At 38.8% G+C, this 22,955-nt stretch overlaps 1 protein-coding gene across 4 annotated transcripts in view; it reads left to right on the top strand.

The window, feature by feature from the left end:
• LOC110979645 (uncharacterized) overlaps positions 1-22,689 on the top strand; it is a 38,219-nt gene extending 15,530 nt beyond the window's left edge. For 3 of the 4 annotated variants that reach the window (XM_087137349.1, XM_087137356.1, XM_087137354.1), the window contains 8 exons: positions 829-956; positions 9,492-9,601; positions 13,219-13,360; positions 14,106-15,367; positions 16,532-16,640; positions 17,059-17,247; positions 17,925-17,999; positions 18,706-22,689. In XM_087137349.1, coding sequence (XP_086993475.1) covers positions 845-956; positions 9,492-9,601; positions 13,219-13,360; positions 14,106-15,367; positions 16,532-16,640; positions 17,059-17,247; positions 17,925-17,999; positions 18,706-18,794 — 2,088 coding nt within the window. In that variant the 5' untranslated portion in view covers positions 829-844 and the 3' untranslated portion in view covers positions 18,795-22,689. Of the gene's footprint in view, positions 1-828; positions 957-3,279; positions 8,035-9,491; positions 9,602-13,218; positions 13,361-14,105; positions 15,368-16,531; positions 16,641-17,058; positions 17,248-17,924; positions 18,000-18,705 lie in introns of those variants that run through there. The other variant, XM_022235647.2, reaches the window with a different exon arrangement.
• Positions 22,690-22,955: the final 266 nt, after the last annotated feature.

The following is a 22,955-nucleotide window of genomic DNA, read 5'->3' as shown; positions in this document are numbered from 1 at the left end:
TGCTTGCAAGTGCATAGTTTGCCTGATCCAGTGTGAACTTAGGAATACTGTCACAAAACTGAAAAGTATAAATTGAATTATTTTACACAGCTTTTGATAGCCAGGCATTACTTTGGAGTTTATGAACGCAGTGTAGTCATCTGGCAAGCTTAGAGATGTTCTTCTGTATTGTGCCATTAACTAAACCAAACACATCACCATCACCCATCGCCTATCACCCGTTGCCCATCACCTATCATTCACCCATCACCTATCACATTGTATTTTTTTGCCAAAGATCCTCACTTGGATTTTGCACACAGGCCGATAGATTCATGATTCAATGTAGATTTGCTTTTGCAAAATGAGAGTATAGAACCAACACTTTTTAATAAGCCCCTGTTATTTAACTCAAGTCTCCATATAATTGCCCTTTTTAATCCTGCCCTAAGACAAAGATGGTAAAATTATAGTAAGCATTAATAGCTGATTTCAACATGGTCAAATGTATTGGAAAGTTATTTTAATTAACATTTACACTCACCCTTAAACCATGTGTCAGAATGGTACAGGTAGCATAGGTGAATTGCACATCGTAGAGACACAAGGATCCAAAACTGTATGTCAAATTTATTTCTGGTTTCCAGAGATTGATCGCTATGATGCTGTGAAATAGAGACAGCTGAAAGGATTTTGCACAGTCAAAAAAGGGTAATAACTCCCAGCACATGTAGTCACAAAGTTGAGTATCGTCCTCGAGAAAGTTTCCTGTAGTTCTTTTTTCTTCCCCTTGCTTTCAAATTTTGGGGCGCTGATTTTGTATATTCTCCCTTTTCACTCCCGAATCAGACAAACTTAACTTGAGATGGCAACGGTCATAAAGGAAGAGTGCCCTGCTATGGATACCACTTCAGCTGGTCTTGGTGATGTGCTAGATGAAACCACATTCTGTATCTCTCCCTCTGCAAAAAGTGACGGTAGGTTCCCATTGAGGCAGTGAAACGTATCTCTCAGTAGTGTGTGCTGCCATCTCAAATTCCACAGCATACACACACTTTTTAAGGTGCCGCTCCATCTGGTCAGAGCATTCACATACGATTGTACACACCGTATCGACTTAGTAAATGTTTAGGCATATTAAGGCTGTGTCTGAAACGGGCTTCCAGAGCTACGGCTAGGTCTATTGTCTACGCATCTCCACGCATTTCCAATGGAGCGAAGACCTAGACCGAGCTCTAGACAAGAGATTCGGATGCCGCCTAAGTCTCAACTCTGTCCTGTTTCAGGGAAAAAATTCCTGACATGCAGATGCAGAGCAAATCACAGCCTGTTTCCCACACCAGAAGGCAGCGACTACTTCAAGAGATATTTTAGGTCCAGTAGCCATCATGGTCACATGACTAGCTTAGGAAGAATTCCACCAGTTTGTAATATTCAGAAATTGGCAGAAATTTTCTAAAATACATGTATTTTGTTGATTGTTTAATTGTGTCATCAACATTTGCAAAAAGTTGGCCTATAGTTGAAGGAGGTAGGCCAATCACCTCTTCAACCAATAACATTGATGGCAGGCAGCTGCCACCATAAAAAAATGGAGTATAACATAATGCTGTAGCTGCCCCCCCTCCCTTCCATTATTAAGTGCAGCGCACACATGTCTGTTGGTCTTTAAACAGTCAACATAATCAAAGATGTAGAAAAGTGGTGATCAATACTTATGTAGAGTAATGCAAAGAAAGATGAGGAACTTTGTTTGCACTGCAATGGATGTTGGGCCGCAGGTATCGACAAAGAAAAGCCGTTTAAGCATACCCCCCACAAAATAGAGAAATGTTTATTAGCAATTACCATTTCTTTGGCTGCCATTTTGGATGCAAGGATACATTACTTATTGTTTTGTCCTGTGTAACATTCCTGCAACAAATGCATGAATACATATGTACGCTCGTGTTTTGCATTTTTCACTCTTTCTGTGTACTGCATGTAGTATATCATTCAATTTTTTCACGAACCTGTTTTGTTTTGTTTGCTTAAGACATCACATTTAAATTCTACCATCTTCAAATCTCTTTGACATTTATGCCATCCACCCATAAAAAGGGCAGTACTGGTTTGCAATGGCCACAGAGTCTGTCAAACCAAGCCCTTTTTAAATTACCGACGGAAAAAAAAATAAAAATAAAAACACCCATACAGAGTTAGACAGCCTTCACGCATCCTTTTGATTGGAGTAGTGGAGGGGTTTGGTGGGGTGGTTGTCTTTTCTGACTGCCAAAAGATCAGTGGTGCAAAGTACTTAATTGTTTGCTCAGTGTAAATGAAGGTTAGACTATCTCATGAACCACCTCCATTATGTCAATAATTGCCTGGCCGGTTTGTGTTGACAGACGACCAAAGGCTTACAAGGCTTATCTCTCTCAGTTCTGCATCTTGTCATTTTGGGGGATTTGTCAACCTTTGACCTCACTCATTACCCTGGCAACTACTAATTTGAGATTGCTGCTAAAAGAACAGCCTTAATGTCATACAGGAGTTGGAGAGCCCAGACACACATCAGAAAGACAGGTAGTCCACACATCTTTCATTTACACAGCCAAGCTGAATACACACTGAACTGAAACTTGAAATGATGATTGTTCTATATTTTAATGAAAGGCTGTTGGAAATGGAACCCTTACAAAATAAAGATCAGAGTTTGACCATTTGAAATTAAAATGAATTACACATAACTGTAGCTTTAAGCAGGAAATTGAACCAAGGTAGAAGAGTCCAATTTAGGTATATCAAACGATAGAAAATAAAATCGTAACCCACAAGAAAACAATCAAATGGATGCTAAACACATCTGACTATATACAATGTACGGTGTACATATAAATTCACTAGAGCAACTGATAGGTTATATGTTCAAGTTTTCAATGAATCTCCAGTGATGAATTTGTATGATATTGTACTACAAACCAATGTTGTAATGACTCAAGTCAGTCCATGACTGGGACTTGGGTTCACTTTAGTCCCATTTTGTGTTGGCTTGACCTAAAAGTTGCCAGCCTAAATGGTACAGTCCACTAATCCAAGTGTAAACTCAGCACTGTTCAGGGCCCAGTAGCATGCATACCAACATCCCCGAGATTTCCTAAATAAACAAAAATCAAATTATTGTCTTGTCCCTAATCTTTCAATTTCTTTTTAATTTTTTGTGGGTTAACCAATCACATTTTTAATTATTCTCATAAAACAAAATCACCCCCAAAAAGTGAATTTTCCAAAGTTTGAATGTGGCCATTTTTCAATTGGGAACCCTCAACTTCCTCTGGCACTTAGGACCATTTTTCAACTGCAGTTTTTAGCCATTCTGCTCTCATATGAAAGCTCAAAGACCCTGGGAGTTGATCCTTGCAAGGATTTACACAATCTCACCACTTTGGGGTTCAAACAGTCTCCTTTTTCAAAGATACTGGCGGTGCACTTTTAATGCTAATGAGCTGGCCAGAAATTCTCACTTAAATAAGTGGACTGCACCCTAAAATGAATTGACCTGGACTTGAGTCACTGTGTAACATTACTTGACCTGGACTTGAGTCACCATTTAAAATGACTTGACCTGGACTTCATTCACTGTTTAAAATGACTTGACTTGGAATTCAGTCACCGTTTAAAATGACTTGACTAAAACTTGACCATTCTAGCTTCGAGGGCAAGAAAGAAATGAAATTAAACTCATTCTCAGTTATGACATGATCATGACATGATCTTTACAACTGCAGTATATGTAGTGAGAGACAAGTAGGTTGTGAGGGTCATATATTTAAAACCGCAATGATTAGTTGAGAATGGACCTTTCCCATGATGCAAATTAGACAGGTGCATGCGCGCTTCTACTATTGGTTGGCAAGCGCAGCCATTAAGATTGCGGGCAGTGTAGGAGAACTGCTGCTAACCTGGCATGTTGAAGGTCAAACAATACTGTATCACAGCCTTTGGAAAATACTTCAGCTCACTTTTCTTGAAATGAGGAGAAGTTACCAATGCCCTGAGGTTGCAAAGTAACAATTCCTTGCCTTTAACTTTGACATGTATGCATGTCAGTCTATGCTAGTACAGAAATGGCATGTATGTGCTCATAGTTGGGCATCCATGGAGAGTCTATTGTTACGTCACAGATTTAAGCAACTTTGCCAACCAGTGGTTCCGTAGTAATGCGCGTGTGCCTGCCTTATTTGCATATTTCATGGGAAAGGTCCATGGATTCAACAGCCTTTATTTTGATCACCAGTCTAATTTTACTGAGGGACCAAGTGTCAGATGACTTGACTTGAGACATGAAGGCAATTAGGCTTGACTTAATACGCAAGTAGTGGAAAACTCATTCCAACGCTGCCCCGCACACAGTGTCTAGCAAGTCCATGGAGCTGGACTGTGTGCTGAAATTGAACTGTACAACTCCACTGTTGTGCATAGCTTGTGCAAAATAGGAAGTTACAGTGATAAATATCATAAAATATACTTATGACAACAAAGACTCAGCATCAGTGGTGTTTGACTTAATTTTAAAATGTGTCTGGAGCATTTCTTGCCATTTCCAAAACCTGTTCCTGCCAAAAACAAATGTGGCAGGAACCATTTCGATATTGACAGAGGGAGACAAAATATTAAGGACTTTCTGCATAATTTTTCTCATTTCTTAATCTTGATGCTGCCCGGTCATAATTTACCTTCAGTTTTGTTGTACACTGAGATACTCAACTAAGACTAATCAATACTTACCAAGGCATGGAACGCTGTTCCTCATTTCCTGTGCCACAGATTCTTAACCAAATAACGACCGTCAAATATTGCTTAATTACCCGTCTTTAAAAAAAGAGTGGTACGCTGGGTGCAGTGTGCGCTTGGGCAACATGTTGTGACGGGATATCCTACTGTACAATGAAGCTCTTGCAGTGGCAGATTTAGGAGGGGGCGCACTTGGTACATTCCCACCTAATAACTGCCTGCACAACAATCAATTTTGAATTGACTCCAGTGGGTTGCATTTTGACCCTCCAAGTTTGCGTCCCCTCTCTACCTTTTTGAAAATCAAATAATTCATGCAAATGTTACAACTCATAACAACATGTCAGTCATCACATTACTCCACAGTATTGCCTCCAAAAACGCATGTTGTATGCTGCCCTCTGCTGCATGTGGTGGAGTGCTGATGCGGGAGAGTGGCCGGAGAGTTAAAGTTTTTTTACTTATTACTAGAGTGTCAAGGGTTCGAATCCAGGGACTGGCCGTTAGTTGTAATTGGGCAATCCACTTCAACCTGACTTGCCTCTCTACTGGTATCCCCTGGGGAGCAACCTTCCCATGCACTGGCATCCTGTGCTGGGAGGAATAGAAATATTCTCAGCCATTTCATGTTTAAGGAAACTGGAGATAATACCAGATGATAAGCCAAATTGGCTCGAAACAGATTTACTGTCTGCATGTATATTTAAAACTGTTGTCTTAGAATTGCTTAAGAAATAAAAATCCCTAAAAATCACGTTGAATGTCCAAATTTTGTCAGGATATACAAGCTTTCAATACCAAAGCTAATATCAAACTATATTGTATGAAATAATTCCTTAACTTATTTCCCATGATTTGCTTTGCAGTCTGATCCTCTCACAGCTTAAACTCTGTCAAGTCAGTGTGTGATGTAAACACAATGTAACCCCACACTATCTCCCTTTGTTGGGATGTGGAGAGGTTTTCTTTGTTGTTCAACCCTAACTGACAATGTCACCATTGCGAAACGAGGCTCATAGGCTCATTCATGTGTTGCACAATGTGCATCTTCACGAGTAGTTCCCAGAACCTCATTGCTGTATCGTGCATTCACACCTCATTCAACTGGGCATCCGCTCCTAGTGTCCTTGGATCAATCAGGGTATTCATAGTGTTTACCCAAATCACAGACAAACAGGAATCAACCTTCCCATTCAGGCCATCCTTCATCATTTCAGCCAGCTGACAAGGTTCATTACCATCTCACCCCCACAACACACCCTTAACCCAGACAGCTAAATTACATTTTCATCATTTCTTAATTTGGCCGATAACAGCCCCTAGGGAAAGACCGAGCTTCACTGAATTGGTTTTTGTTGCCAATCATTGTTTTTTCCTAATCAGCAATCCTATCGTTAGTTTTAACAATGCCTTAGTTGGTACAATGCTGTGAACAGTGCCTGTCTCTCTCTTCATTGATCGTGGCCACACGCACCATCACGCATCCTGTTTCGAATGTACAGATAAAGACCAATTTTCCATCCAGTGAGCAAGGTAAATGGTCTATCAAAACGGCACACGCCGACCAGCGTGTTCATAGCAGGACAGCTCCCCAGTGTTCCATGTTTAACAAGCTTGGCTGGTGTCACAAAGGGTGGTTTGTTTAAGCTTTGTGCTTTATGTAACTCACTGGCTTCATTTGTGACTAATGTTTCCCATTAGAGAAGGAAATGTTGAATGAGTCAGACTTTCAAGAAACAATGCACTTACTCCAAAAGTCAAAGCCAAGATGAAATCCACTTTTAAATGCATGTTTGTCGAATGAATGACACTTGATTTACTTATGCTCCAACTCTGGAATTCTTAGGAAAATTAGACCAAGTAAACTGAATTCGAAATACTTGGATACTGTGATTGGCAAATTGTGTTACATGTAGCACAGTTAGAACCTAGTTAATGCCACCTTCTTTTCATTTCTTTCTTTCACTACCATTGTCATTAATGTCATACATTTTTTGGTCATAAAACCAGAGATTCTCATAAGAAGTTGCAAGAAACATTGAACTGTAACTTTCAAGTTAGAAGCATTCAAAGAGATTAAGATTGGTTATGTTTAGACAGGTTCATAGGTTGGAGGAACCTTGTGATATCACTTTGGAACTGAGAGCCCAGTTGGTACCAAAGCTTACATGTACCTTGGATGTGAACTAGCGCATTGATAAAGGGAGCAAGGAAAGTCCTAACCCGTAGTTAATAAGTGAACTGTGTATAAGTTTTTTCCTCATATTTGCAAAATGGCTGATGAGGTTTGGCCAGCTCTGATTTTTTTTCAAGCAGACTTCAATGCCCCATTTAATCAGTATAAGAACTCTTAGATTTAATCCTGAAGTGTCCACAGACACAGCAAACTTCCCTGGGTTTTCAAAGGGAAGTTGCAAGTTGCATGCTGTTTGGGCAAAAACTGAGTGAATTTCACAGAAATATTGAACCAATTAGATTGCAAGTCTTGAGTAAGGTGCATTATACTCGGCTGGTGAGATCAATTAAGTGTTGATGAGGAGGAAAGTGTGGCACAACATCTCAGCAGAAATCTTTAATTAGTCCAATTAGTATTCTACTGACCTTGATTTAAGGACCCATATTTTGATTGAGTTAATTCCCCCCTCCCCCCGTGGCCTTCTACAGGAGCCAACAGGACTACCAATAAACCAGTAGAAATGACAGTGACGGTCATCAATACTCAACCATCCCTGAACAATGCACTGGTGCTCTAGTTCACGGTCTTCACATTGGCCCATTGTTGACTTAGTAAATGCATTATTCATGTGTGGATGCTGTTGATTAATCATAAGTAGGTGATGCTGCCTTGGAACTTTCTCCACTGTTCCAGCCAATGGGGAGTTCCACAGACTTGTTCCTATCTACATATGGTGAATGCGATTGGCCAATGCATGGCCTAAGTTACTGAGCACAGTAAAAAGGCATATCTATAGGGAAGTACATGTATTTCTTGAAGACAGCAGTACATATAGGTGGCGTGACGGTTCGTGTTCGCTGTGGATAGCGTCATTCAGTTTGTTGGGGTTGTTGCATCTGCACAGTCCTGGTTTTTCCCTCTTTGAGCGAAGTGGATACTGGTCAATATGAAGTACTCCATGCACCAACAGTACTATGACGGTAGTTTACCGGGAAGTATTTGCACCATGACAGAGGAGTATAACAGTGGTACTACGGCTGTTGGTTACTGCATTGGTGGGCAGGGGGTTGAGGCTTGTGTTCCCCACGGTGGAATGTTTATTCACGGTAAGACCAGTGTAAATTTAAGAAACAAAAAACAACTTACTTTGGGTTACTGACAAATTGAACCCAGGTATTACAGACCTTTTTCTTTCTTACTATTTCAGATATCTGATACAGAATAAAGTTGTGTGCCCCTCAAAATGAGGGGAAAGGGAAAGGTGGAAGGAGAGATTTAACAACTTTCTTTTTCAGTTATGCAGTAATTTTTTTAAATGAAAATTTTGCCATCAGGTTGGAAGCGTGTCTGCCATAAACTTGTCAGAAAATTACAAAGCTTCAGGTTTTGTTGGTGTGTTAGCCATGTTGTTCCACTGCCTTGGCCAAATATGCCTCACAGTTTTGGGCCTAGATCCGTGTCTGCAAAGAGTGAGGTTTTTTTTATCACTGGCATGCTGGTGACTCCGGTTTGAGTGGAAATATTTTCTAATCAGAGTACTGGCGGAATTTGAGAAGTGTCCAGTTTTTGGTTGGATTCCAACTTGGAACATTCCTTCCAAAATAGAAACTTGTCAAGAGCTACCCAGCCCCCTCCCTTTGAGGCATGGGTTGTTCCTACAGCCCTCTTTCCTCATATGGTAAGAAAGAGACAAAATGCTTCACTATTTTTAGCTGTCTCTCCATTTTCACTTTGAAGAGCAATGTTGCAATTTGATTCAGTTTGCAATGGCCCTGCCAGTAAAATTTCAAGTCATCTAAGAACAGTTTGTCACAAATTCTGTTCAACCACATACAGCAAACAAATCAATTTTGATTACATAAATACAAATGTATAAACATTGCTGCTTGAAAAGATTTCTTTTCCCTTTTCATTTTGTAACTCGGGGTTTGAAGGGCTGTGCAGTGTATGCACTTTTCAACAAAGTCCTGTGAATGTACATGTGTATCTAATTTAAAAAAAAAAGTTGTTTAGGGCATTTTAGTGACTTTTGTTTTCACAAGACAGTCATGAGTAAAAGTATTGATGTTATATCAGGAAGAAGCCTCAGTGTCACATCTAGATATTTGGGTATTTTTTCAGTCTTACATTTTGTGTTTGTTTCAGTACTTGAAAGCATGCGAGTAAGCAAAGCTTTTTCACGAATATTTTCAGTGAGCAAATTTGGGTTCACAGTTTGAGCAGAAAGTTCCCAGATCAAGTGTCCCAAAATGACACCACATCACAGAATGACATCACAGCAACTAAACTGTCATTTTTCAGAAAAAGCATGGACAATTTCAAGCGTTTTGAAAAAGTGTGCTTTTCAACAAGATTAATCCAAAACCGATGCCAAGTAGTTTTCATACATTGAAGAGGAGTAGATTGTCGCCTCAAAATACTTCAATTTAAAAAGTTCCCAAGTATATAGGTGGAGTCCTTCAAGAAAGCAGTTGCCCTTCCTTTCCCCTCTTTCTTATCAGAGAAGCATACCTGAGTGTGCCTTTCTTTTATGCATGCCTTCTCATGTTTTTGTCTCTCTCAGATGGCATGATGACTCCAGCGCTGTCCTCTAGTCGCAAGATTCTCTGCCAAGTCTGTGGAGCCCTGTCTTCTGGTCTTCACTTTGGCGTCTTCACTTGTGAAGGATGCAAAGTAAGTTTAGGCATGGCCTGATGGTGTTTTTTGTTATTGGTGTCGATTTTAAATTGAAGGATTGTTTTGGCCCAGGACTTCAACTGTCAGCAGGGTTCATCTTTTTAAAACCATTTTTTTAAAAGTTGCTTGTTGGTGGTTTTCAAGTGTCTCTTGAAGGTTTTCCAGATTTTTGGTTTTATTGTTTGCATTCCTTGTTGAAGAAATAATTTTATTATTATAATTTTTATATTTTATTTTTTTGATGTGGTAATAGATCTTTTATCATCAGCGCGTAACACAAACCATACCAAGGGCCAGTGACCTGTAGGCATTTCTGCCGTGTTTTTCCATAATGATTATTATTTAAACGTGAGTTCTTGAACACTCCAAAAACTTTGTACATCAGCAATTGTCAGTAGTACAGCATGAAGGCTATCTGTGGACGAAGTGAAGGATATTTTTTTGCATTTCTTACAGAAACAATTTTTAAAATGTAAACTACCTAACCAGTTTCAGCCTAACGTCCTTCCATCAGTATTTGATTACCAACAGAAATGAAATGATTTTAAAATGTTGGTCTTGCTTAGGGAAAGACAGCATAATAATTCACATTTATGTGAGTAGCAGGCTCAAGATGGGCCGTTCAAGTAATTGTCAAAAATCTATAATCACTGGCAACATGCTGCTGATAAGTAGCTAAGTTTAGATCATCTGCTTTGGTTTTTGTATCTCATGTTCAGTATTTCATTACAATTGAAGATGGGGCTAGGCTTACTCTTTTACCGCATGGCCTGCGTATCCCAAAAGCATGAAGCAAAATCAGATGTTCTCTACAGAAATCCCTTGCTGCTGTTGATAAAACAGTGGTGAAGTCATTGGAGTGGAAATGTGGCTGCAGTCAAAGGAATAATTTCCAATACAAATGTACAACATTTTAGATGGGGATGAGCAATCCAGTAAATGCTTTTATTTTGGCAAACATTTCCTGTAAAACAGGCATCATTTTGGTTCAAGTTTTCTCAGGGAAAATTTACGAGGAATTACATTTCTCATTTGAAATATCCTCTTATGTTCTTGCAATTTTCCTTACATTTTGTTCACTCAAACTCCATCTACAGCAATTGGATTCACTTTGAGTACATTTGAGTACTATCTAATGCAACAGAGCATGTCCTTGCTTGATGTACCTGCCTTCTACTGGGCATTGGGGTAGTATTTGTTGGTATGCTTCAATTCTTATGTTTCCACATCAAACATGAAAGCTTGATTCCGCGATTAATTCATTTAGAACATCTCCTTACGAGCTTAGCTAATGGCGGCTTTCTTCTTTTGCATGAAACAAAGATCCCAGACGAACAATTAAAAGTTGTCCTTAACTTTTTATGCCTATCATGTCTTCAGTAAGTAGTCCTTGTGTACAATTCAAATCATGAAATGACACATAGATATATGTTTGATTTACATGTACATGTACTTCATTTAACAAGTTCCAGTCTGAGCCCTCATTTTTGGGCGAGTTAAGACTCACTTCACAGGAATTGTTAACAAACTCAAGTTATTGCCTTGCACAAAATGAACATAAAACTGAAACACAATATGACTAAAATACAAACCTTCAAAATAACGTGGCCTGAGTGGGACCATCTAAATGGATGTTTGAATTCATAGATTGATTGGACAGTTCAAATGTGAAAGTTTCTGCCCACACTTACGGATACATTTGCACATAACCAAAATCATCTCTTTCTTTAACAGTGCTGAGAGTCGAGAAACAAACTTTAACAATTTTACTGATATATGTATAATTGTGGAGATATAGTTTACACAGTTTAATAGGATTTGGTTGTTCATCGTTAAACTAATCAGGATCTTGATAAAAATGTCCAGCTTATATTAGGGGTTCTAGTGGACATGCACATAACTGTGTCAGCTCATGTTTTCCAGGTAATCTAAAATACCACTTTTTCATTTCATTTCATTCATTTATTTTATTTTTTGGGTTAATACATGTATTATATTACAGACAAGAAAACAAATAAACACTGCAACAGACAACAGAAACATAACAATACCCAATCAGCTCCCGCAGGATTACCCAAAAGAAACAAGTTTCTGTCGAGGGGCTCTCCTAACTAACTAGATAAAACATATAGGAAACATGACTATTTACAGATATAGTTTATCAAAATGTCAATCAGATTTATACTTAAATGCAAATAATATCACTTAAGGCTGGCAACCATAAAAGCAATAAGTAGCAAAATATCTAAACAAATTTGTACAAAAAAGGAAATTATAGAATGTAAATCAGATTTATACTTAATTCCAAATAATATAACTGAAGGCTGGCAAAAATAAAACGATATATTTTGGAAATATTAAGCCATTAGAAAAATAATATTAAAAAAAGGAGAAAAACAGAAAAGCAATTCATCTGTTAAAACATGGGTGCTACAGGTATTTGAGAAATGTGTCCAAATCTATGGCTTTTCATTTGTTTAAGTTATCTTAAACCAGAATTTAAGGAGAGCTAATTAAGGAATAACGTACATCACAGTGTCTGTCCCCATAGTGACAAACATGAAACAGGCTGATTTTGTTATTCCTTGAGCAGATAACTTGAACAAAAACATACACAAGTATCTTCCTGAGAAAAGTTTTTACAATAACAATTACATCATATTTGTGGTTGTTTTTTTATCAGATGACAAAACTAAGATTAGATTTTAGGAATTGCAAATGTCTGTCCACTAGTTTGTAATGTTTGCCACAATCATTTTTCCCTCTAAACGTACAAATCTTTGAAGACTTATCTTATGAGTATTTATGAGTATTTATTACAAAACCAAATCATATAAAATAATGTACAATTTATTAGAAAAAGTCGGTTCATTTTGTTGAAATGAAAGTGAGAAGACTGTCTGTCCCCAGGTTATAATATGTGACAAACGTTATGTCTGTCCCTGTGACAAACGTTACTCATTGAGAAAAACTTACAGTGTTCATTTTAGCTGAAGTTTAATATAATAGTCTTTTTAACAAAAATGATTTTGAAAACTGAAAACAAACAAGTCTGATTTGTGAACAATTCTGTTTTCATGCTCTAATTCAAACACCAGAAAAATGTCTGTCCATGTGACAAACGAAATGTTTGTCCAGTGACAAACGTTTCATATTTTTCTTGAAATAAATTTCAGTGTTATGTACACTGGAATTGTTTTTATGAGATAATGAAAATTTCTAAAAGTAAACTAAAAATAGTATTTAATACATTGCAAGTAATTTTCAATTTATGTTTTGAATTTAATTTTCACATTTAAGGAACAAAAATCTGTCCATGTGACAAACGTTATATCTTCAAGAATGAACTTCTATAATTTCTTAAATACTGCTCAATTTATCTTTAACTTTCTGTGGCAACAATCAGAAACAGTGAAGACCTACATGTATGTAAGCAAAGAATAATGGCAAAATTTTACAGGTAAAGTTGTACATGTATTGAATGTCACGCAAATATAGCTGTTAGTGTGGACAGACCCAAATGAGAAAGCTCTCTAGAGGATACTGTATAGTGATAGATTTTTCTGGGGATGTTTTTGTGCAATGTCACAAAGTCATTGTTTTATTTCTGTCAGTGTTTCTACCGTCGAAGTATCAAGGAAGGTGCTAATTATGCATGTGCAAAAGATCGTAATTGTGACATCACCATGGAGACACGCAACTCTTGCCGCTTCTGTCGTTTTCAGAAGTGTCTTGCATTGGGCATGTCAAAAGAAGGTAAGAATTGTTCCTCGCCTTCCATCCTATTCAAATCGGTCATTTGAGCATTGTAAACCCCAGAAATTTTGAAATTCTTTTGTATACAAAATTACAGACATTTCTGAGTTCATTTATGAAAATAAATAAACTTGTTGCTATTTTTCAAGAGACATCTTTCTAAAAGCCATGACAAATTAAAAGTCATAAAGTTATGACAGGAAGACATCAGTGAACTCGATTACTTGCAACAGAGTGACAAATAACTTCACCACAATCATTAAGTTACAAATATGAGTTGGAATACACACACATGTTCATATAACACACTATATTATACTAACTTGATATTGAATTGAACTTTGAAACTTCACGATTGATAGTATTTAGTGAAACAGTTTGTGCAATTTGTGTATTTGTGATATAACACTGAGATAAGGGAAGGGAATGGCTGATTAAAATTTAGACAAATTTAATGGAACCTTGTAAAAGACCGTGCCTAGGTAAAGGGTCGCTCCCAGTTAATTGTTCCCTGAAATCTGGTCTGAATTTCTCCCATCTTATTTACTTTATTTTATGTGGAATCACTTGGAAAGGGTAAGGGTAAGACTTGATTTCATTTATACTCAGAATTCCAGTGTTCTACTTTAAAATACGTATTTTGGAAGACCACTAAATTTAAATACAGAGCCAACGAAATGATTTTTTAGTGTTTGATCACCCTTTAATTAAGAACCAATGATACCGATTTGTCACTCTGATGCAGGAATCAAATTAGGACGTCGTCCAAAAGTAGATAGTGATGTGTTTCAGCAGGGCTTCTACCATGCAGGAGAAATGGACATGTTGCACAGTCATGGCCAGCAGACCTATTCCTGGCCAGGAACTGACCACCTGGATGCTCACTATTCGGCCACTTTCAAATCAGAACCCACATTCATTGACCTTGACGGTCGGGTAAAGGACGGTTATGGCGAACAGCCTGTGATGAATTATTCAATGAAACGTGAGGCCTACACAACGTGCGACCAGCACAATGGCCTGCATTACCCGCACCAAGGGAGCTATTTAATGCCTGGCCAGCAGCACAGTTCGAACACCGGCGTGGCCAGCCCCGGACGGGACCAATATGAACAGGCTTATGGCTCACCCATGGAATCTGCCATTCATGCACAGCAGCAGCACATGTACCTTCCCCCTGACGTCCCGTCACACCCTCACCACAGCACCCCAATGTCCAACCCGGTGCCCATCCTGCACAATCCAACGCCCCACCCGCCCTCCGCCCAGTCTCGGATCGAGCATGGGGCTGCCCGCAGCTGGACGGCTGAGTTGAGCCCAACCAGCAGCATGTCGTCCGGCAGTGAGGAAGCCTGGGAAGGGACTGTATACCAGGCTAATCACCCCTCCTCAGTTACCCTGACTCTGCCCGAGGTGCACAGCGGGGCCGTGGCAGCCATGGCTTATGCCAACCTCTACCGAGGGAAAACGGACAGCCCCTCTTCCACTTCCTCCTCAATATCCACGTCAGAGCGCTCTAAGGAAGACGAAAATGCAGCGCTGAAGAAACCATCTGAAATGAGTTTCTCACTTGCCAGTGAGACAGAGCGGGGCTCCCGCAGCTACACGGAACTGGTGCCCAGGAAAAATAACCAGAAAATTGACTCGGTAATGCAGTCTGTCGGCGAGAGACATGAAAGTTATGCTAATAAACTGCAAGCCATGCAGACTTCTATGGCATTGTCACCCAAGCCTGCATCACCGGCTTGCGGCAGTAGAAATGACAATAATTATAATAAGAATGAGGCATGGGTCGGTCATCCTGACGGGAGACAGCAGTCAGGGATGAACAGAGGAGGCTCAGGTGCCTTTTCAAATCTCTCCCATCCTGGCGGACTTCTTAAGAAGGGAGAGAACAAAGATGAGCATAAGGGAGATATGCAAGGAGATCTGCTGCACAACATCATGACCTATTTCTTGCAGCTGAAGATGGACGTTGTGGCACAGTGGAAAGTTTACTGCAGTAAGGTAAGGGATAACAAAAAAGTTGATTAATATGTATTTCATTTAAATGCTTCATTAGTGTCTCATGACAGAATTTTATATTACACATGTACTAAGAGAGCTTTTTCACTGTCTGTAAAACATATGTTTGTTCACTGAACAAACATATGAACTGAACTTCAGCTACTGCGATTAGTGGGCCTATCAGGTATTTATATTTATAGTTCAGTTATTGGCCAGTGGGATAACTGACTGATTAGGAATTAATTGAAGTGACTGGCTGATCAATTTATTAAATGATTAAAAGATCAATCTATTAATTGATTAATTGGTCAATAGAGGCTTTGCATGGTAGCCATTTTGCAGGGCATTTCTTTTGTTTCACAGGGAAACCTCCTTTGTGTATGTACGAAAGAACTGTCCTGTAAAATGGCTACCTCGCAATGCCTGTGTACATGTACATGTAGATCACGTTACCTACGTCTATTTATTGATCAGCTAATGAAACATTGATGTTTATTAACCATTTCGTGCCAGGGGCATTTATGAATGTTGATGATGCTGGGATTGGATAATTTGCCTTTTTTTCTGTTTTCAAAATTCTTTAAAAATTCATATCTTCATTTACTGGACACTTAACACCCACTCAAAGGACTATCTGGTTCTACTCTAATCTGACAGACAACATTTATTGACGCTGGAGTATTTCAGCCAGGCCTGCTGAATTGTAAAAAGAGCCCAGATTGTGCGGTGTTACGTAATTTTCTTTTGTTCGTGAACCTGGCACAGTGCGCTGCAGACCTCTTTTCAATAGGGGCCAGATTAGCGTGCAGCGGTACTGTGTGGCTCATAGCTGCGGTGGTGGAGTGCATTTGTCCCCGGTGGTACATGTAATCTGCTCGCGCTAAATCCCCAAAACTGTGGTATACTGTTTCAAAACATGGCTGGATTATCTCCACTATTGAGAGTGAAAAATGTTGGTAATAAGGCCAGCGGCCTGGTCTATTTCTACAAGTACGGTCTTTTGTTACAAGGCCCAGTTTCCTTTGTCCAATTTTGGAGACCCCGGTCACGCATATAAAGAATACGTGTCCAGTTCCGGCAACCCCAGCAGCAAGTGGTTAAATCTATATTAATTGATTCACTCTCCAATTCTCATTCATCTTTTTTTGTTGATATTTTCTAAAGATTTCGAGCAATGATTCAGCTGACTTCAACTGGAAGGAGGTGGAGAGTTTTGTGAATACTACCTATGAAATTACCAACTGCATCAGAAATTATGTTCACAAGGTCTTGGGTAAGCATCAGTTGAATCCCAGGTGCCAGACTGACTTATTACCTGTTAGATTGCGTATCTTGGCAACAAACCTCTTTTTTGGGAGCATTTATAACCTGTTTTTAAGCCCAGTTTTTTATTTATTTAAAATTTTTTAGTTAATTTAAAAAAATGGTGAATTGTACATTTGGGGGGTGTTTTGGTAAAGTTTTAAATCCAAAATTGATCATCTTAAAAATTGGACCATTTTTTTACTGAAATATTTTTGTTCCCTTCACTTTTGTAGAGGCATGACTGGAGATTTGTTTTTGAATAAGAGTTGTCACACAGTTTAACAGTGGACATGTAAACATTCCAACCTTTGGCCTCAGGAGAATATAACAAGTGGCGCAGCCAACATGTTTGAGATCATTCATTGCTTCTTGATCTGTGTGTCAAGGTTTGGCTCAGCAGAACTGCGGCTCAGGGATAGAGCTGGTCTGGACATCTCTGGCCGTGGTGGTCAAAACTTGCCTGCTGCTGGACATGTCAACCCACGGTCAGCTGAAGGCCAGAGGAGGGCAGGAGTCCCCTCAGCTCCTGAAGGAAGAGGCAGTATGCATCAGCATCCTGGCCTTGTTCTCTTCAGGTGAGGGAAAGGCATTTTCCACATCTTCTAATCTCTTTCAAATCTAGGCGTGGAGCACTGAAGCACCGCACACTCTTGGGGTCCTTGCATAAATACTGTCCTTGCTGACAGAGAGATATACTTGATTGACATTTGAATATTACCGCCACAGTGAGGCCTGCTGTTGATGCTGTATCCATAAGTCCTGTTAATTGAGAACTAATGCTTCCTAATAGTTCAGGGTTCAAATTCCACCCAGGCCAACATGTGTTTGTCATCCCAGCCTGATTTTGTGGGCTTTCCCCCGGAGGCATTTTTGGGTTTTTTTTTTCCTGTTGCTAAAAACTGAACATTTCCTCATTCTCCTCTTTTCCCTTGGGACCCTTAAGGAGAACATGTTTGCATGTAACTGATAGAGCTAATAACGACAGTAAAATGAAAAGGCATGCAGGGGCCACAGTTGACCCAAATTCTATTCCTACTCAGAAGACCACTGCCTCTCTGAAGTACCAAGAACTTGAGATGGAATATGCTTACATAAAGAAAAAGTTGATCAGTGGTATTTATTCATTTTTTTCCCATTCAATTTAGAACTTCACCTGCAGAAATATCAGTGCAAAAGGATTCATCAAGCCCCATTTGAGGATATGTGGATACATACTGCACATAATAGTTTTCTTTTCTTTCTGAAAATACAGTGGCATTGTCAGAGAGGAATGTGTTGTCAGAGGCTTGTCAGTGGATTTGCCGTGTTGCACGGGACTACCTCAAAGGTGCGTGTGTATTTCAGTTGTGACCTGTCAGCCTTCATCAGTTGACCTATCCAGTAAGCCCCACCCACTGTGCACGTTGGCATTTAGCACGTGCTCTTCTCCAATGCCACACTGCAGGCTCCAGCCGAACGCATCATAAGCGTGTGCATGCATGTCAGACTTTAGTGTAGGCACACCGGACATAAATAACAGCTGTCACTGGTCAGAAAACAATGCGGTGGGGCTTAATGGATCAGTCCGTAAGTCATCGTCAGAATTTTTCTTGTCTTCACTTGTCCTAGATGCTCTCCTCAAAGTCATGAGATAGGACGGTCTTCTTTATCTGTGATTTCCTCACTGGAAGGCTATCCTATGATGGTCAGCCACAAAATGGCTCTTTGACCAAATATCAAATGCATATTTCAAATCTCTGAGTAATCTTCACAGCCTTTTTCTATGCTTGTAAGAAACATTTGATTGGCTTTTTGCAAAATCTCTTAACATTTTGTTTTAGGAATAAAGAGCAAGTTTAGTATTTGGACTGTAGGGGAGTTCAGTTATTTAGACGCTGTCTTGTTAAAACCAAACTGGTTCATCAGTAGTTCGGAGGACACAAACTTTTGTTTTGCATTCACTGATGAATGCCAAAGAGTTCAAACAAAGAGAGGCTTAATTGATCAATCTAAACTCACTCATCTGATATTTTCCCCTCTCTCTCTATCTTCAGAGAAATGTAAGACAGAAGAAAGATTCCAACAAGTCACGCAGCTCCTACAGGGGGATTCAACGGCAATGCTCATTACCTCACCAAGCTGAATTGGGGGGGGGTTTATCAATTGATTCCTTCAAGGTTGGCTTGTTCTTTCTTTGGGGGGAGGGGGCTGATTTAGGTCAGTGTTTGTAAATACACTTCCCTGTCTCTCCTGTCTGTTACCTCCCCTTCTTATTTCCCCTCCAGACTGTGACCCAGTCTGTGATCCAGTCCGTGGTTGTGCATTGCTATGAGCCTTAGCACAAAACTTAGTAAAGCAAGACAGTACCTCTCCGGTGGTTGTAAACTTTAGCCCTGATTGCGACCCTCCAAAAGTCTGTTCTACATGTAAATCAGCCTGTAGGAGTGAACCAAAGAGTGGGGGGTTTTGCCTTTGAGATAATAAATAATTTAAATTTTCAATCAGAAATGATTATGAATTGTTTAAGAAACAAACATCTTTTTACTTACAGACTCTCCATCATGCAAAACCTTAAATTCTAACCAAGATATAACAAAACCCCTGCGGCACTTCATTTCAGTATTGTACCATGGTGCTGTATCAAACAGTCCGGTAGCACTGAATTGGATGAAACTGAAATGAAATTGAAACAGGTGAACGGGTATCATTTCCCAAACATTCCTGCTCAAAAGCATTTTTAAAGAATATCAAAATATGTTTAAATACTCTTTTTTGAAAGATATATGTAAGACATCGGCAGCTGTAATATTTGTAAACAGTGACTACATGTACTTTCATTATGTGGATTTTTTAATAATGCACACCTACTTGGAATTGGAGATAATTAATTGTAATGTTCCCCTAATTCTTCATCATCCGTACTCTATCGCACCTTCCAAGCATTGCAACATTTACCTGTTTTTGTCAGTGTTCAGTCAGAGAGATAGAGGTTAAAACTGTTCATCTTTGAAATTTATCATTTCATAAACTCATTGTTTTCATTTAGGGACAGAGATTAATTTGATTCACTGCAGCTTCATGACATTTATAGTTAATGCAATTATCTTTTACTGGTTTTGTATGATATTTTGTTGACATGCATTATATGCACCTGTAGTTGTTCGTCCTTACCCAAGCTTAGTTAAATTCTTTACTATTTGTATAATATAAGTGACTTTTTCAAGTTCCCAGGGACAGTGTATAGGGTTTCTTACTAAAAGGCACATTTGAAAAACTCTTCATGTAAGATTGTCCGTGTATGAAATTTTCTTATTATTGGTTGGTATTCTGCCTCTGTAAGCCCTGAAAACCTGTTCTGAAATATACAAGAGTTTAAATTCTTCAGTGACTATGATGGTGTAAATGCATTCCATTCAGGAAAAAAAAAGTGCCCTGCAAGAGGGACCTTTATTAACACAAATATTGTGACAGTTTATTTGCTATCCTCTACAATTCCATTCCCATTGTTGGGAAATTTTGCTCCTTTTTTGGGGGTCCAACTTAAGATTTGACATGCACGGCAGTGGGGCCAACCTCTGCTCAGACACGACATGGGCAGTTTGTAGATAAAGAAAGGGCCACTTTCCGACACGCACACAAAAAAGAGCTTTTCTAAAAGTAATTGATGATTGAATTGAGTGTGTTTTCTTATTGCCAAGTGACCGTGCCCGTGTTAAAAGCTTGCTCAGCCCCATCAACAATAAATACATGTTTACAGTCGCTTTCCCCTTGTCACAGAGTCTGTGTTTGGCAGAACACTTGCGCATGGCTTTTATATTGTGCTCATGTTTCATGGATTTTTTTTTTCTTTTTTTTCGATTGAAAGTGTTGATTTGATTATTTTGTCGCTGGAATCTTCCGTTGACACAGGCATGCGGAAAGAGGCCTCAAGGAGGAAATATATTGCCCCAAACTGGCCGGTGAATATATAGTTGTCTAATTTGCTGGTTGGTCATTTTGAATGGGTTTCATTGGAATTGCCAAAGAAAATTTTATTGGTGCCTTGAAGAGCAGACTGTTGCAATGAGAAGGCTCAATTTATGGAAAGAGAAACAGTTTGTCGTTGGATGAAGAATTGGAATGATTATTTGATCCTTCCCATGCTAGAGCACCTTTGCTGCTCAAGATCTTAATTGATTATATTCACTTTAAAGGTACAGTCCTACGTACATTTGGAGCTTTCTGCAAAGAAACTGACAAACTCATTGTTGGAAAGCATACTTGGTTGAAAGATAGTTATGGTACTAAGTGCCCTGTGAAATGATTCTTTTTGGCAAGCTGTCAGGGTGAAGAAACAATAAAAGAAGGCCACTTCCAACGGTGTGTCTTAAGATTGACTAAGTGTCTTAAAATTGACTAAGTGGGTCGTTTTTGATTCGGTGTCCTGGACACTGATTTTAGGCACAATTAAAACAGGACTCTACAACCAACTTTTGATTTGAAGTTGAGATCCTAGAATGTTGTTTTTCTCGGAATATACAACATTCTGTGAGTTCAAACTTCATAAGGTTATAGTTGTAAAGCACCTTTCTTACAATTTTGAATACTAATTTTGTTGCCTCAAATTGACATAATTCCCAAATGACGCACTGTACCTTTTTACAGAAATTGCCATGAATGTATTCTGATATTCCACATTCTTTATAGAAATGAGAGTGATTAGCAAACTTGTATGTTTGTACATGTATTTAATTATAAAAATGCTGCAATTCCATCACCCTATATATATACAAGTTTTGTGTACTTCTGGAAAGATAATGCGCCAGAAAGCAACACCACAAAACTGAGTGTAAAAAGTACTGGGTTTTATACAAAAGAATATACATGTATGTAAAATACAAGCTCTGTGTACATTTTACTTACTAATGTATTTTACCTGTGCATGTACATGTATGATTAAACCTAATTGGACAAATTGAGGTGCATCTTTCAGATTTTAAGTTAAAAGACTGGGAGAGAATTGTTTTGTACATGTACCACTGAGCGCATAGATTTCTTGGACTAGAATGGTTTTCATGCATGCAGTGTCATTCCATACTAGCCCATCCTCAGCAGAATTTTATTGGACGAAACAAAACTTGCTGTAAAATTTGTAGCTTTGTGCAGTCAGTCCCTTGCACACACTGATTAAATTGCCCGTAAATGTTAGGGAATTACTGCAATAAGAATGGACAGTTGCTTGTTGTTAAACACATCGGTTACCTGGAAATATCAAGCAGCAGCTTTTTAACATCAGTTCACGTATCAGTTAATATTACTAGTCACTTGATAGAATCAAAGGTTTTTGAGTTGCAACAGAAACTAACACGTCAGTGTGCAGCCACAGAAAATATAAATCTGCCACGTAGTAAAGAGACTATTTTGTATTTAATTTTCAACAATAATTGATTCAGATGAACACATTTTGTGAGCAGATGTGTTGACAAGAAATCAGTCTCCTTCAACACGGAAGAAATAGTTCCGGCTGTGCAGACCAAAACTATTTAACCACCGTAGATTTAAACACACCTAGCAGCATGTCATTATGTACAGCTTACTGCAAACCTCCAATGTTTCTGAAGTAATTTAACTTCAGAAAGCGAGGAATCACTGGGTTTCAGTACTTTATTCTAATGCATCCATACTCAGTACAGTTTATGTAATCAGTACCATGCTATCCTCTATCAGGATAAGCTCTTTGTTCCTTACCGTGCATCACATTATACTGCTGATTTGATTAAAATGTAGGTTTCTTGTTTTATTGTGGCAAATTTCCTCTTAAGATTATTTTTGTTAAGCACGGAACGTTGCAAAGGATCGTAGGCCTTGCCACAATTCTCTCTGTCCCTCATGAAATGTAAAACAAAGCATATACCAGTAGCAGTACTCAGCAGCTAAGGTATTGCAATAAACTGAATAAACCTTTGTGTTTAGCTTTCTGTACACAACCAGAGATGTGTATATTGTTTACGTGAATCATTTGTGAAATAAGTGAATACGATTAAAATTTAGATTTGGAATCAGTGTTTATTTTGTTATTAAAGTTAACCGTATTATAGCGTCTGCTGGCGTTTAATTGGTTTGATGTTATGGGGTATCTCTATTATGAATGAGGGATCGTTCCATATGAAAATAATCTATTATTGGCAGGTGAGTTTGGTAAATTTCTTCCAAAATCATACTTTGTAGATTTAATTCAAGACTACAAAAATGAAAAGAACTTGTACCTTGCTTATTACTCTCTCTTGAACGCGGAATGGCACAAAATCTCAACAATACAACGGAA

The sequence above is a fragment of the Acanthaster planci genome, linkage group LG01, assembly GCF_054643075.1.
Source record: "Acanthaster planci isolate LZ-2023a linkage group LG01, COTS_SCS, whole genome shotgun sequence".
Taxonomy (NCBI): domain Eukaryota; kingdom Metazoa; phylum Echinodermata; class Asteroidea; order Valvatida; family Acanthasteridae; genus Acanthaster; species Acanthaster planci.
Note: the sequence above shows the minus strand (reverse complement) of the source record. Positions and strands in the feature narration are given on the sequence as shown.